At 46.5% G+C, this 15,000-nt stretch overlaps 1 protein-coding gene across 5 annotated transcripts in view; it reads right to left on the minus strand.

The window, feature by feature from the left end:
• The window catches only part of LOC112214862 (sushi, von Willebrand factor type A, EGF and pentraxin domain containing 1), a 141,761-nt gene that overhangs the window by 46,896 nt on the left and 79,865 nt on the right, over positions 1 to 15,000 (minus strand). For all 5 annotated transcript variants that reach the window (XM_042327160.1, XM_042327161.1, XM_042327159.1 and 2 more), the window contains 3 exons: positions 12,788 to 12,906; positions 1,215 to 1,344; positions 181 to 288 (listed from right to left, as the gene is read on the minus strand). In XM_042327160.1, the coding sequence (XP_042183094.1) occupies positions 181 to 288; positions 1,215 to 1,344; positions 12,788 to 12,906 (357 nt within the window). The remainder of the gene's footprint in view (positions 1 to 180; positions 289 to 1,214; positions 1,345 to 12,787; positions 12,907 to 15,000) is intronic.

The raw sequence follows: 15,000 nt of genomic DNA on the forward strand, positions 1-15,000 counted from the left end.
CTCTGTCTCCTTTTTCCAATCACCTGACGGAAAAGACCCTGTTTAACCATTAGTCCCCTCTGGAGTGAGAGAGAGAGAGAGAGAGAGAGAGAAACCGAGAAAGAGAGAGAGAGAGAGAGAGAGAAACCGAGAAAGAGAGAGAGAGGGAGCGGAAGAGGTGCAGTCTGGGATACCGCATACCTGAGTTGTCGGAAAACTGCGGCACCTCCCAAACGACGGCCGTCTGCATGTCTGTGGCCTGGAAAGTGGGTGGCGACCTGCACCTGTCAATCACAGGGGGCTCCGTATCTAGGAAGGAACACCATCACCGTTGTCAGGGAGGGAACAAAGTTTGACCATGACAACCAAGTATGCACAACACATTTAGAAGAGGTAAAGAAGGACATTTCATGTCCACCTGAATGTTGGATTTTGATTTAGTGTTTAACATTGTAGCTACGTTAGCTAAATTAGCTAAATTAGAACTACTAACATATTAGCAGTAGTAATATTCCTAAAATCGGATAACAATACAATGTAACCCTATGTTAAAGTATGCTACGTTATATAGTCTTAGTGGTATGCGCTGTTTTCAAGGGCACCAGTTGAACATGTGTGTGTAATAAAAAAAAACCACTGCGTTTCTTCATAATAGCACATGGAAATGTTTACCGCTTACCGCAGTGCTTTTCCCCCTTGAGTTCTGAGGGTATCAAGTGTGTGACACTGGACACCCTTATTTTTCACACGTTGTGCACTTGAGTTTGCTTGGCACCTGTGACTACTGTGTAGACAAGTTATTTATCCAAAGTGACTTACAGTAGACACGTGTTTAATACGTTATGTGCGGGGGCCCATGAGGGAATCAAACCCACAACTCTGGAGTTTCAAATACCAACTGAGTCATTGGAAATAGGAACTACCACAAGTATTTCCTGAAAACGTAACCTGATCAGGAAAAACTCTGTCCGCTAATTAAAAGCTACAGTATAACTAGGGCCTGGAGTTTTTCCTTTTCCTGGGTCAGGTCATGTGGTCAGGAAAAATCAGGTCCACAATCTCAACTACATGTTTCACATTGGTTTTGTTTTGTTGAGTTGTTTTATGATTGGGATGTGGTTCTAATATGTGGTTGTGATATGTGTTTGTGATTTGATGGTTGGTTGTGATGTGGTTATGAGGTGGATGTGATGTGGTTGTGATGTGGTTGATTTTTGGTTGTGATCTGACCTCACCAATGACAGTGACAGTGAAGGTACAGTTAGCCTGGTTCCCGGCACGGTCTGTAGCTGCATAGGTGATCCTCTCCTCTCCTATAGGGAACAGCTGGGGAGGGGTGTACACAGGTTTCACCTGGACCAGGACCTAGAGGGCAGAGGTCGGAGGTATTTGATTTATTAGGATCCCCATTAGCCGACACCAATGGCGACAGCTAGTCCTAATGGGGTCTGACACAAAACTAAATAGACATTACAGACAAAGGACTTTACAATTGACAAACATTAACATTGAGTGTGTGTGTGTGTGTGTGTGTGTGTGTGTGTGTGTGTGTGTGTGTGTGTGCGTCTATCAGTTACACATACAGTACCAGTCAAAAGTTTGGACACACCTACTCATTCAAGGGTTTTTCTTTATTTTTACCATTTTCTACATTGTAGAATAATAGTGAAGACATCAAAACTATGAAAGTACACATATGGAATCATGTAGTAACCAAAAAAGGGTTAAACAAATCAAAATATATTTTAGATTATAGATTCTTGATGACAGCTTTGCACACTCTTTTGACTGATACTGTACATGCCAGTACATACACACAACAAGTAGGTTACATGCGGGAGAGGCGTTGTGCCTTGAGGTGTTGCTTTATTTGTTTTTTGAAGCCAGGTTTGCTGTTCGCTTTCGTTATATAAGATGGTTCTGTATAATACTATGTCTTTCCTTGAATTTGTTCTGTGAAAAGACCCCTGGTGGCATGCCTGGTGGGGTAAGTGTGTGGGTCAGTGCTGTGTGTAAGCTGACCATGCAAACAATTTAGAATTTCCAACACATTAATGTTTCTTATAAAAACAAGAAGTGAGGCAGGCAGTCTTTCCTTAACTCTTAGCCAAGAGAGACTGGCAGCATAGTATTAATATAAACCCTCTTATTACAATGAAGAGCAAGACATGCATAGTATTAATATAAACCCTCTTATTACAATGAAGAGCAAGACGTGTCACTCCCTTCTGGTTCTGCTGCAGCTTAACTAGGCCTTTCTTTGCATCACTTGACCATATGACCGGACAATAATCAAGATAAGATAAAGCTAGAGCATGCAGGACTTGCTTTATGGAGTGTTCTGTCAAAAAATCTGAGCATCTCTTTATGACGGACAGACCTCTCCCCATCTTTACAACCATTGAATCTATATGTTTTGACCATGACAGTTTACAGTCTAAAGTAACACCAAGTCATTGAGTCTCTTCAACTTGTTCAACAGCCACACCATGTATTACCAGATTCAGGTCTAGAACTTAGGGAATGATTTGTACCAAATACAATGCTCTTAGTTTAATAGATGTTCAGGACCAGTTTATTACTGGCCACCCATTCCAAAACAGACTGCAACTCTTTGTTAAGGGTTTCAGTGACTTCATTAGCTGTGGTTGCTGATGAGGAGATAGCTGAATCATCAGCATACATAGACACACATGCTTTGTTTAATGCCAGTGGCAGGTCATTGATAAAAATGAAAGAGTAGAGGGCCTAGAGAGCTGCCCTGCGGTACACCACATTTGACATGTTTGACATTCTAGAACCTTCCATTAAAGAAAACCCTCTAAGTTATTTTAGATAGATAGCTCTGAATCTACGATTTGGCAGAGATTCAAAAGCCATAACACATAATTCTTCTCAACAACAGGTTAAGATCAATGATATCAAAGGCTGCACTGAAATATAACAGTACAGTTCCCACAATCTTCTTATTATCAATTTCTTTCAACCAATCATCAGTCATTTGTGTCAGTGCAGTACACGTTGAATGCCGTTCTGTACAAGCATGCTGAAAGTCTGTTGTTAATTTGTTTACAGAGAAATAGCATTGTATTTGTTAGGGGTAATTAGGGGTCAGTGGTCAATAGAACACCGTTACCATTCAAGGTCCTAAACGATATCTTAACCGCCATCGATAAGAAACAATACTGTGCAGCCATATTCATTGACCTGGCCAAGACTTCGACTCTGTCAATCATCACATTTTTTATTTTATTTTTTTATTTCACCTTTATTTAACCAGGTAGGCTAGTTGAGAACAAGTTCTCATTTGCAACTGCGACCTGGCCAAGATAAAGCATAGCAGTGTGAACAGACAACAGAGTTACACATGGAGTAAACAATTAACAAGTCAATAACACAGTAGGGAAAAAAAGGGGAGTCTATATACATTGTGTGCAAAAGGCATGAGGAGGTAGGCGAATAATTACAATTTTGCAGATTAACACTGGAGTGATAAATGATCAGATGGTCATGTACAGGTAGAGATATTGGTGTGCAAAAGAGCAGAAAAGTAAATAAATAAAAACAGTATGGGGATGAGGTAGGTAAAAATGGGTGGGCTATTTACCGATAGACTATGTACAGCTGCAGCGATCGGTTAGCTGCTCAGATAGCAGATGTTTGAAGTTGGTGAGGGAGATAAAAGTCTCCAACTTCAGCGATTTTTGCAATTCGTTCCAGTCACAGGCAGCAGAGAACTGGAACGAAAGGCGGCCAAATGAGGTGTTGGCTTTAGGGATGATCAGTGAGATGCACCTGCTGGAGCGTGTGCTACGGATGGGTGTTGCCATTGTGACCAGTGAACTGAGATAAGGCGGAGCTTTACCTAGCATGGACTTGTAGATGACCTGGAGCCAGTGGGTCTGGCGACGAATATGTGGCGAGGGCCAGCCGACTAGAGCATACAAGTCGCAGTGGTGGGTGGTATAAGGTGCTTTAGTGACAAAACGGATGGCACTGTGATAGACTGCATCCAGTTTGCTGAGTAGAGTGTTGGAAGCAATTTTGTAGATGACATCGCCGAAGTCGAGGATCGGTAGGATAGTCAGTTTTACTAGGGTAAGTTTGGTAACGTGAGTGAAGGAGGCTTTGTTGCGGAATAGAAAGCCGACTCTTGATTTGATTTTCGATTGGAGATGTTTGATATGAGTCTGGAAGGACAGTTTACAGTCTAGCCAGACACCTAGGTACTTATAGATGTCCACATATTCAAGGTCGGAACCATCCAGGGTGGTGATGCTGGTCAGGCGTGCGGGTGCAGGCAGCGAACGGTTGAAAAGCATGCATTTGGTTTTACGAGTGTTTAAGAGCAGTTGGAGGCCACGGAAGGAGTGCTGTATGGCATTGAACATCCTCATCGGCAGACTCGATAGCCTTGGTTTCTCAAATGATTGCCTCACCTGGTTCACCAACTACTTCTCTGATAGAGTTCAGTGTGTCAAATCGGAGGACCTGTTGTCCGGGCCTCTGGCAGTCTCTATGGGGGTGCCACAGGGTTCAATTCTTGGGCCAACGCTCTTCTCTGTTTACATCAATGATGTCGCTCTTGCTGCTGGTGAGTCTCTGTTCCACCTCTACGCAGACATCAGCATTCTGTATACTTCTGGCCCTTCTTTGGACACTGTGTTAACAACCCTCCAGATGAGCTTCAATGCCATACAACTCTCCTTCCGTGGCCTCCAACTGCTCTTAAAGGCAAGTAAAACTAAATGCATGCTCTTTAACCGATCGCAGCCTGCACCTGCCCGCCCGTCCAGCATCACTACTCTGAACGGTTCTGACTTAGAATATGTGGACAACTACTAATACCTAGGTGTCTGGTTAGACTGTAAACTCTCCTTCCAGACTCACATCAAACATCTCCAATCCAAAGTTAAATCTAGAATTGGCTTCCTATTTCGCAACAAAGTATCCTTCACTCATGCTGCCAAACATACCCTCGTAAAGCTGACCATCCTACCGATCCTCGACTTCGGCGATGTCATTTACAAAATAGCCTCCAATACCCTACTCAATAAAATGGATGCAGTCTATCACAGTGCCATCCGTTTTGTCATCAAAGCCCCATATACTACCCACCACTATGACCTTCTTCCTTTGGCCGCCTCTCCTTCCAGTTCTCTGCTGCCAATGACTGGAACGAACTACAAAAATCTGAAACTGGAAACACTTATCTCCCTCACTAGTGTGTGGAAGGACCACCAGAGGGCAGGCTGGGCTCATGGATAGTAGCCCAACAAGGCATGGGAGACAAGGTAACCAGAGGCAATTAAGCACAGCTGACGGTACTAATGACATACTCTCCTTCCCCTATAAGAGAGAGAATGGAACCAGCAGAGATGGGGGGGGGGAACTATCTCTGGAAGATGGCCACCGAGAGAGAGGAGCTATCCAGGAAGAACCACTAAAATGGTGACAATCCCGTGACTTTTTGTTGTAGTTTAAAGATAATCCTATTGTGTTCTTGTTTCATCTGGAGAAGAAGATGTATGTTTTTTCCTTAGAAGATTTTCATTGATTATGTTGGAGTGTTTGTGTTGACCAAATGCCCTCAATAGAGAACTGTGTTCAATCAAGAAAACCTACTCCTGACTCGTTTATTCCACCTTTCCGCTTTAGAGTGACGCCCAATTACTTGGTCCGCTCACATTGGTGGAGAATGCGGGCATTAGGTGGACGAGTGACACAAGGATAAGTGAGTAAATCAAGATTCTTCCAGTAGACCCGGAGGAACCATTCAAGAACGATGGATAACGCCCTACTACAACAATTGATCACGGCACAGCAGACAACCATAGAACTCCTGCAACAACAGCTGAGCCGACGAGAAGAACCTAGAGTTAAGCCAAGAGCGGCTGCTCACGCCATCTTACCTCGTCTATCCAAGGATGATGATATTGAGGCCTTCCTCATGACCTTCGAAAGGACGGCCACCTTGGAAGAGTGGCCGCCCACAGAATGGGCGAGCGCATTAGCCCCTCTTTTGACCGGGGAAGCCTATTTTGACCTGGATTCCCGCGAAGCTGCGGACTATGGGCGACTAAAAACCGAGATCCTGTCCCGGTACCAGCTGACTGCCAGAGATAGGGCTGTAAAGTTCCATCAATGGACCTATACAGCTGATCAACCCGTCCGTGCCCAGATCTTCGCATTAATACGACTGACGAAACAGTGGCTAGAACCTGGAAAGGGAGTAGGACATGTGATAGAGACTCTCGTAGTGGACAAGATATTGAGAGAATTACCCAGTGACTTAAAAAGGGTTGTGGGGCAAGCCAACCCGTTGTCAGCCGACGACATAGCCCAGGCGGTGGAAACATATCGGTCTACAGGGGAGTTGTTAAAAAGTGACAAAGAGGAACGGAAGGAGTCTTCCAATCCCGTACCACAACTCACCCCGGCGCGCCCGCCACCGAAACGTCCAAGCCCCCCCCGGAGGTGGGAGAAGTCAGCCACCACACAGCAGGGTCGGTGTTATAAATGTCAGTCTCCCAACCATTATGCCCCACAATGTCCTAGCAAGGATGAGCCCATGGTCACGGAGTCATCACTGCCTACCCCCACACATCCCGTTTTGAGGGGGCAGGATCAACACTGTTGGTTAGCAGAGATAGCCCCAGCCTCAGAGATTCCGGTGCGAGTCGAAGGACAAGATGTGGTAGCTATTCTCGACTCGGGAAGTATGGTTACGTTAGTAGAGGAGCGGATGGTGACCAACGCAACACTGCTACCAGACAAAGTAGCTGTATCCTGTATCCATGGAGACACCCACTATTACCCCACTGTGAATCTGCCTATTCTCACTCCAAAAGGAAGGTGTACAGTCAGGGCAGGGAAAGTGCCCCAGCTGAAGGTGCCATTATTGATCGGGAGAGACTGTCCCCTATATAAGGAGCTTTGGCAGATGACGTTATGCACGGGAAGAAGGGGGACAGGAAAGAAGAGAAAATCCAAGCCCGAGGTAGTAGTCCTACAAGGAGACGTAGCCGCGTCCTCGTCCTCTGCAGCAGAGGAAGAAATAGCGACCCAACATTTACGACAGATATTCCAGGAAACCACTGAGGAAGACACATGTGAAGGGTTATACACAACGCAGGAAGGAAGGAGCAACCAGGCGCTAAGGGATATATTTGAAGCTCCATCCGAGGAGGGAACCTGGAAGGGATTCTCCTCGGTCACCCCTGATGGGGATGTGGAACATCCTCCACATCCCTCTACCGAGGTCGACCTGCCCCAGGAATTAAAGGGACAGTTCGGCACCTCGCAGCATAGAGACCCAGACCTAAGGGAGGCCATGAGGAAGGTGAAGGTGATCGACGGGAGGAACGTCGACGGATCAGGTGAGCCCCCTCTTCCTTACTATGCAATCAGGCGGGGTCTCTTATACTGGGTCGTACGACGAAGGGGAAAACCAGGAATTACTAATGGTGCCTAGGCCATACAGGGATACAGTTCTACAGTTAGCCCATTCCCACGTCCTAGGAGGACACCTGGCACGAGACAAGACTATTGACAGAATCATGCAGAGATTCTATTGGCCCCGGGTCACCCGGGATGTGGCCAGGTATTGTAGGACGTGTGATCAATGTCAACGTACAGCCCCACGGCCACACCTACGTAACCCTTTGATTCCTCTCCCCATCATAGAGACTCCCTTTGAACGCATAGCTATGGACCTCGTAGGACCCCTCCCAAAATCCGCCAGAGGACACGAGTACATCCTAGTGGTTATAGATTACGCTACCAAGTTCCCGGAGGCCATACCCCTGCGTAACATGTTGTCAAAGGGAATTGCCAAGGAGTTATTCCTGATGTTCTCTCGTGTGGGCCTCCCCAAGACTATCTTAACCGATCAAGGAACCCCGTTCATGTCCCGGTTGATGAAGGACTTGTGTCGGTTATATCAGGTTCAACAGATACGTACAAGCATATTCCACCCTCAAACAGACGGGTTGTGTGAACGCTTGAACAAAACGATTAAAAGCATGTTGAGAAGAGTGGTGTCCCGAGATGGGAAAAACTGGGACATGCTTCTCCCACACTTAATGTTTGCCCTGCGAGAAGTACCCCAGGCATCCACTGGATTCTCTCCGTTTGAATTGCTCTATGGCAGACCCTGTTGAGGAATCCTCGACTTAGCCAAGGAGACCTGGGAGACCCAACCATGCCCCTTTCGATCCACAATAGAACACGTTACCCTGATGAGAGACCGCCTGTCAGCAGTGTGGCCCATAGTCAAGGAGCATATGGAGAAGGCCCAAAGGACCCAAGGCCGGGCCTATGATAAGTCCGCGACCCCCCGTGAGTTCACCGTGGGAGAGAAAGTGATGGTGCTTGTGCCCACGGCCGAACATCGCTTGCTGGCGCAGTGGAGGGGGCCCTACGAGGTAATGAAAAGGGTCTCACCGGTCAATTACCTCATCAAGCAACCTGACAGGAGGAAGAAGGTCCAACTCTATCACATAAACCTGCTGACGACGTACCATGGACGAGAGGAGGAGGTGGCTTTGATGGCCCTGGAGGGCAAAGGAAAAGAGGAGGCTCTACCACAGGTGCGCCGTGGCCAAACTCTCCTACCGGTGCAGTCAAGACAGCTAGACAAGCTGATTATGAACTTCGGTCGAATATTCTCTCCATTCCCAGGACAAACAGATGTCCTGTTCCACCATATCCACACTGAACCCTGCAAGAAGGTGCATATCCGCCCTTACAGGATTCCTGAGGCTCGCAGAGTCATCGCTAAGAAAGAGGTGAGGGAGATGTTGAGGATGGGCGTGATCGAGCCCTCGACGAGTGAGTGGTCCAGTCCCATAGTCCTGGTCCCCAAATCCGATGGTAGTATGAGACTCTGCAATGACTTTAGGGGCGTGAATGCCATCTCTACATTCAATGCGTATCCCATGCCCCGCGTGGATGAACTCTTGGAGCGCTTAGGAAAGGCCAAGTTCATCACTACCCTGGATTTGACAAAGGGATATTGGCAAGTGCCGGTGGCTCCGGAGGATCGCCCAAAGACTGCCTTCGCCACCCCAGAGGGGCTTTTCCATTATGTGAGGATGCCCTTCGGACTGCACGGTGCCGCTGCAACTTTCCAACGCCTCATGGATGCCATTCTACGGCCCCATCAAGAGTATGCAGCGGCGTACATAGACGATGTGGTCATCCACAGCGAGGACTGGGATAGTCACCTCCTGCGATTACGGGCGGTGCTCGTGAGTTTGGAAGCCACAGGGTTGACAGCCAATCCAAATAAATGCTGCCTGGGCCTGTCCGAAGCGGAATACCTGGGGTACACCGTGGGGAATGGGAAAATACGCCCACAGGCAGAGAAGACCAGGGCAATTCGTGACTGGCCTCGACCCCGGACCAAGCGAGACGTTCGGGCCTTCTTAGGGATAACAGGATATTATCGCCGTTTTATCCCGGGATATGCAACCATTGCCAACTCCCTCACAAACCTCATCAGGAAAAACCTGCCAAACCAGGTAGAGTGGAAAGACGGGATGGAAGAGGCCTTTCAATTGCTAAAAGATGGCCTGTGTTCTGATCCCGTTCTACAGGCTCCGGACTTCTCACAAGAGTTCATTGTGCCGGTCGACGCCTCGGATACAGGGCTCGGGGCCGTACTAGCTCAGGGTAAAGGTGAAGCAGAGAAGCCGATTCTCTTCATTAGTAGGAAGCTCAGCGATCGGGAACAGAGGTATGCGACCGTAGAGAAAGAGGCCTTAGCCATCAAGTGGGCCCTCGATTATCTCCGGTACTACCTACTGGGTCGGAGGTTTGCATTAGTTACTGACCATGCGCCCCTCACGTGGATGGCTGGTAAGAGAAACAATAACAACAGAATAGCCAGATGGTTTTTGTCTTTACAACCGTTCTCTTTCCATGTCATCCACAGGGCCGGATCGAGGAACGGGAATGCAGACGCGCTGTCCCGACGCGACCAAGACGGTGCGTCTGGCGCCCGACCCTCCGGTTCGGTCCTGGGGGGGAAGGTATGTGGAAAGACCACCAGAGGGCAGGCTGGGCTCATGGATAGTAGCCCAACAAGGCATGGGAGACAAGGTAACCAGAGGCAATTAAGCACAGCTGACGGTACTAATGACATACTCTCCTTCCCCTATAAGAGAGAGAATGGAACCAGCAGAGATGGGGGGGGGGAACTATCTCTGGAAGATGGCCACCGAGAGAGAGGAGCTATCCAGGAAGAACCACTAAGACAGTGACAATCCCGTGACTTTTTGTTGTAGTTTAAAGATAATCCTATTGTGTTCTTGTTTCATCTGGAGAAGAAGATGTATGTTTTTTCCTTAGAAGATTTTCATTGATTATGTTGGAGTGTTTGTGTTGACCAAATGCCCTCAATAGAGAACTGTGTTCAATCAAGAAAACCTACTCCTGACTCGTTTATTCCACCTTTCCGCTTTAGAGTGACGCCCAATTACTTGGTCCGCTCACACTAGCTTTAAGCACCAGCTGTCAGAGCAGCTCACAGATTACTGCACCTGTACATAGCCCATCTATAATTTAGCCCAAACAACTACCTCTTCCCCAACTGTATTTATTTATTTATTTAGCTCCTTTGTACCCCATTATTTTTATTTCTACTTTGCACATTCTTCCACTGCAAATCTACCATTCCAGTGTTTTACTTGCTATATTGTATTTACTTCGCCACCATGGCCTATTTTTGCCTTTACCTCCCTTATCTCACCTCATTTGCTCACATCGTATATATACTTATTTTTCTACTGTATTATTGACTGTATGTTTGTTTTACTCTATGTCTAACTCTGTGTTGCTGTATGTGTTGAACTTGTTCTCAACTTGCCTACCTGGTTAAATAAAGGTGAAATAAAAAGAATGTATTTTTAAATAAACCCTGACAGGTTTAGTTCCTCTACAGTACTCTTCCTTCCTTGGGAGTTTTTCCTTGTTCCTTTACACTGTGCTACTGTTTGCTCTTTGGGGTTTAGGACTGGGTTGATGTTTTTCACCTTGTGACTCTTTGTGAAAAGCTGTTCACGAAAAAAGATTAAAGGTAGACTTAGATGATGGAAACTCAGAAAAAAGGAAACAGCCCTTTTTCAGGACCCCGTCTTTCAAAGATCGTTCTTAAAAATCCAAATAACACAGATCTTCATTGTAAAGGGTTTAAACACTGTTTCCCATGCTTGTTCAATGAACCATAAACAATTCATGAACATGGTCATTAAGGAATGGTTGTTAAGACACGAACAGCTTACAAACGGTAGGCAATTAAAGTCACAGTTAAGAAAACTTAGGACACTACGGAGGCCTTTCTACTGACTCTGAAAAACACCAAAAGAAAGATGCCAAGGCTCCCTTCTCATCTGCGTGAATGTACCTTAGGCATGCTGCAAGAAGGCATGAGGACTGCAGATGTGGCCAGGGCAATAAATTGCAATGTATGTACTGTGAGACGCCTAAAACAGCACTACAGGGGGACAGGATGGACAGCTGATCGTCCTTGCAGTGGCAGACCACGTATAACAACAGCTGCACAGGATCGATACATCCGAACATCCCACCTGCAGGACAGGTACAGGATGACAAAAACAACTGCCCGAGTTACACCAGGAACGCACAATCCCTCCATCAGTGCTCAGACTGTCCGCAATAGGCTGAGAGAGGCTGGACTGAGGGCTTGTAGGCCTGTTGTAAGGCAGGTCCTCACCAGACATCACCGGCAACAATGTCATCTATGGGCACAAACCCACTGTCGCTGGACAAGACAGGACTGGGAAAAAGTGCTCTTCACTGACAAGTCGCAGTTTTGTCTCACCAGGGGTGGTGGTCGGATTCGCGTTTATCGTCGAAGGAATGAGCGTTACACCGAGGCCTGTACTCTGGAGCGGGATCGATTTGGAGGTGGTTGGTCCATCATGGTCTGGGGCGGTGTGTCACAGCATCATCGGACTGAGCTTGTTGTCATTGCAGGTCATCCTGACATGACCCTTCAGCATGACAATGCCACCAGCCATATTGCTCGTTCTGTGCTTGATTTCCTGCAAGGAATGTCAATGTTCTGCCATGGCCAGAGAAGAGCCCGGATCTCATTCCCATTGAGCACGTCTGGGACCTGTTGGATCGGAGGGTCAGGGCTAGGACCATTCCCCCCAGAAATGTCAAGGGAACTTGCAGGTGCCTTGATGGAAGAGTGGGGTAACATCTCACAGCAAGAACTGGCAAATCTGGTGCAGTCCATGAGGAGGACATGCACTGCGTTACTTAATGCAGCTGGTGGCCACACCAGATACTGACTGTTACTTTTGATTTTGACACCCCCTTTGCTCAGGGACACATTATTCAATTTCTGTTAGTCACATGTCTGTGGAACTTGTTCAGTTTATGTCTCAGTTGTTGAATCTGGTTCTGTTCATACAAATATTTACACATGTTAAGTTTGCTGAAAATAAACGCAGTTGACAGTGAGAGGACGTTTCTTTTTTTTGCTGAGTTTAGATGCAGAAAGCAAACAGCATGGTGGGTAAATTTCCGTAACAACTAAGAGGGTTGAAGCGCGAGGCTCCTCTTCTCCCCTGTTTTGGTGCCCTGGCAACCAGGCTGTAACAGTGTGAAGCAAACCCATTCACAGATACAGTATGTGACCGTGTGAGAGAGAAGTCTTGCATCTCGCTCTTTTCAACATCTGCGGTGCTGCTCGTGGCAACCTTTTGCCTCAGGTCAGGTACGTATGCAAACACTAGCATCCCCTGGAGGAGTAAAGAGACAGGCCTCTCCTCACCTCCTGCCCAGAGTTGTCAGTAGCAGCGGGCACGTTCCAGCTGATGTTGGCAGTGCCACGCCTCTCGTCCGTCTCTGCCACCACGTCTCTGGGGCACTGGACCCAAGGGGGCTCTGAGTCTGGATGGAGTGAGAAAACAAAACCACAGATGAAAGGCAGAGATGGAGAGGTTGAGAAAATAAACAACAAATAAATGACAGTCTTAAGTATTCGAGTGGATGGAGAGGATGGATAAAGAGGGTGAGAAAATAACCAACAACAATAAATCACTGTAAAATCCTAACTCAATTTGATTCTGTTTCAATTCCAGTCAGTTTAACTTGACATGATGGGACTTGACATGATGGCACTCCATATTATTGTCATTCAATAAGATGGAATGAACTCCACCTCTTCCAAGAACAATACCCAGTGGGTAAAAACTGGTTGAATCAATGCTGTTTCCACGTAATTTCAACAAAAAAATCTGTGATGACGTTGAATCAACGCTGTTTCCACGTAATTTCAACAAAAAAAATCTGTGATGACGTTGAATCAACGCTGTTTCCATGTAATTTCAACAAAAAAATCTGTGATGACGTTGAATCAACATGACTTTGACTTGAAAAAAGTAATCAACGTCCGGGCATTTTGTATTGTTTTCATCCAACTTTGAACCTAAATCCAATGACATGGTGAAATGTTCTGTTGATTCCACGTTGAATTCACGTTGAACTGACATCTGTGCCCAGTGGGTACACTTACAAGAGGGACATGAAATAAAGCAACAAACCAAGGAAGAGACTTTGGCTTCATCCCAAATGGTACCCAATTCCCTACATAGTGCACTCCTTTTGAGGGGGTAGTGCACTGTGTAGGGAGTAGGGTGCCATTGGGGATGCAGGCTTCTACATCACACATCGTCATATGTGGCCCTGCTACTTGTTATCACTGTGATGTTACATATAACCTCTGACCTCTCTAACACAGCACGTCAGAGCCCCCTCTGTTTTTAATTCATTGTGCTGTAGTCTAACACATCGACTTCATAGCCAATTATATGTCCATCTTTATTATCGACATCACCTCATAGCCATATAAGTCCATTACAGCTGTCGCTATCTCTGTTCCATCCCTTACATCAACATTAACCCTCTAGGATAAACAAAGTACATGTACTGAATACTGCAAGCTGTACCTCTAACAAACTGTCCATACAACTACTAGCGCAAAGCTAACCCTTTGTACTGAGCACCAGTTCCACACAGCTAGTTGTGTATAACACATCTAACACCTGATTCCCTCTAACCTTTACTAAGCCAGGTAGGTCATTGAGAACAGAGCTGGACTACATGTTGTGTGGAAGTTCACAGCTGGACATGACCCATCTAGTGAAGTATCCGTCTCTATTAAACTTACACACAGCCTTCTGATCAGATCTGCCAGGGTTTTCCCTTTATTGGAAGGGAAATGTTTTACTGTTTGTGTAATAGGTATTATGAGAGAGGCTGGAACCAGGTCAGCTCTATACTCTTCTCTTCTCTCTTCTCTACCTAACTCTTCTCTCTTCTTTACTCTCTTCATTTTTCTTCTCTACCCATCTCTTCTCTCTTCTCTAATCTTCTGTTCTCTCTACGCTTCTATTCTCTTCTCTCTACTCCTCTCTTTTCTCTACTCTTCTCTTCTTTTCTCTCTACCCCTTCTCTTCTCTAATCTTCTCTTCTCTCTAATCTTCTTCTCTCTACTCGTCTCTTCTCTCTAATCTTCTTTTCTCTCTTCACTTCTCATTTCGCTCTACTCTTCACTTCTCTCTACTCCTCTCTCTAATCTTCCTTTCTCTCTACCCCTTCTCTTCTCTCCTCTTCTCACCTCTCTCTTCTCTTCTCTCTTATTCTTAATATTTTTTCCCTCCCTCCCTCCCTCCCTCCCTCCCTCCCTCCCTCCCTCCCTCCCTCCCTCCCTCCCTCCCTCCCTCCCTCCCTCCCTCCCCCTCCCTCCCTCCCTCCCTCCCCCCTCCCCCCTCCCTCCCTATTAAAAAGAGAGGGATGAGAAGGGCAGATGTGCCAGTGAGAAGAGAACCAGAGCAGACCCACCTTGGCCTCAGCCATCCTATGGATCTCAATGACATCCCCCATCCCTCTCTCCACTCCTTTTATCTTTACAACGTAACTTCCACTTTTTAATGACACAGCCTTAATCAGCCTGTTTTCTATTGGAGGCCATGAGGGATGCGT

The sequence above is a fragment of the Oncorhynchus tshawytscha genome, linkage group LG09 (assembly GCF_018296145.1).
Source record: "Oncorhynchus tshawytscha isolate Ot180627B linkage group LG09, Otsh_v2.0, whole genome shotgun sequence".
Taxonomy (NCBI): Eukaryota; Metazoa; Chordata; class Actinopteri; order Salmoniformes; family Salmonidae; genus Oncorhynchus; species Oncorhynchus tshawytscha.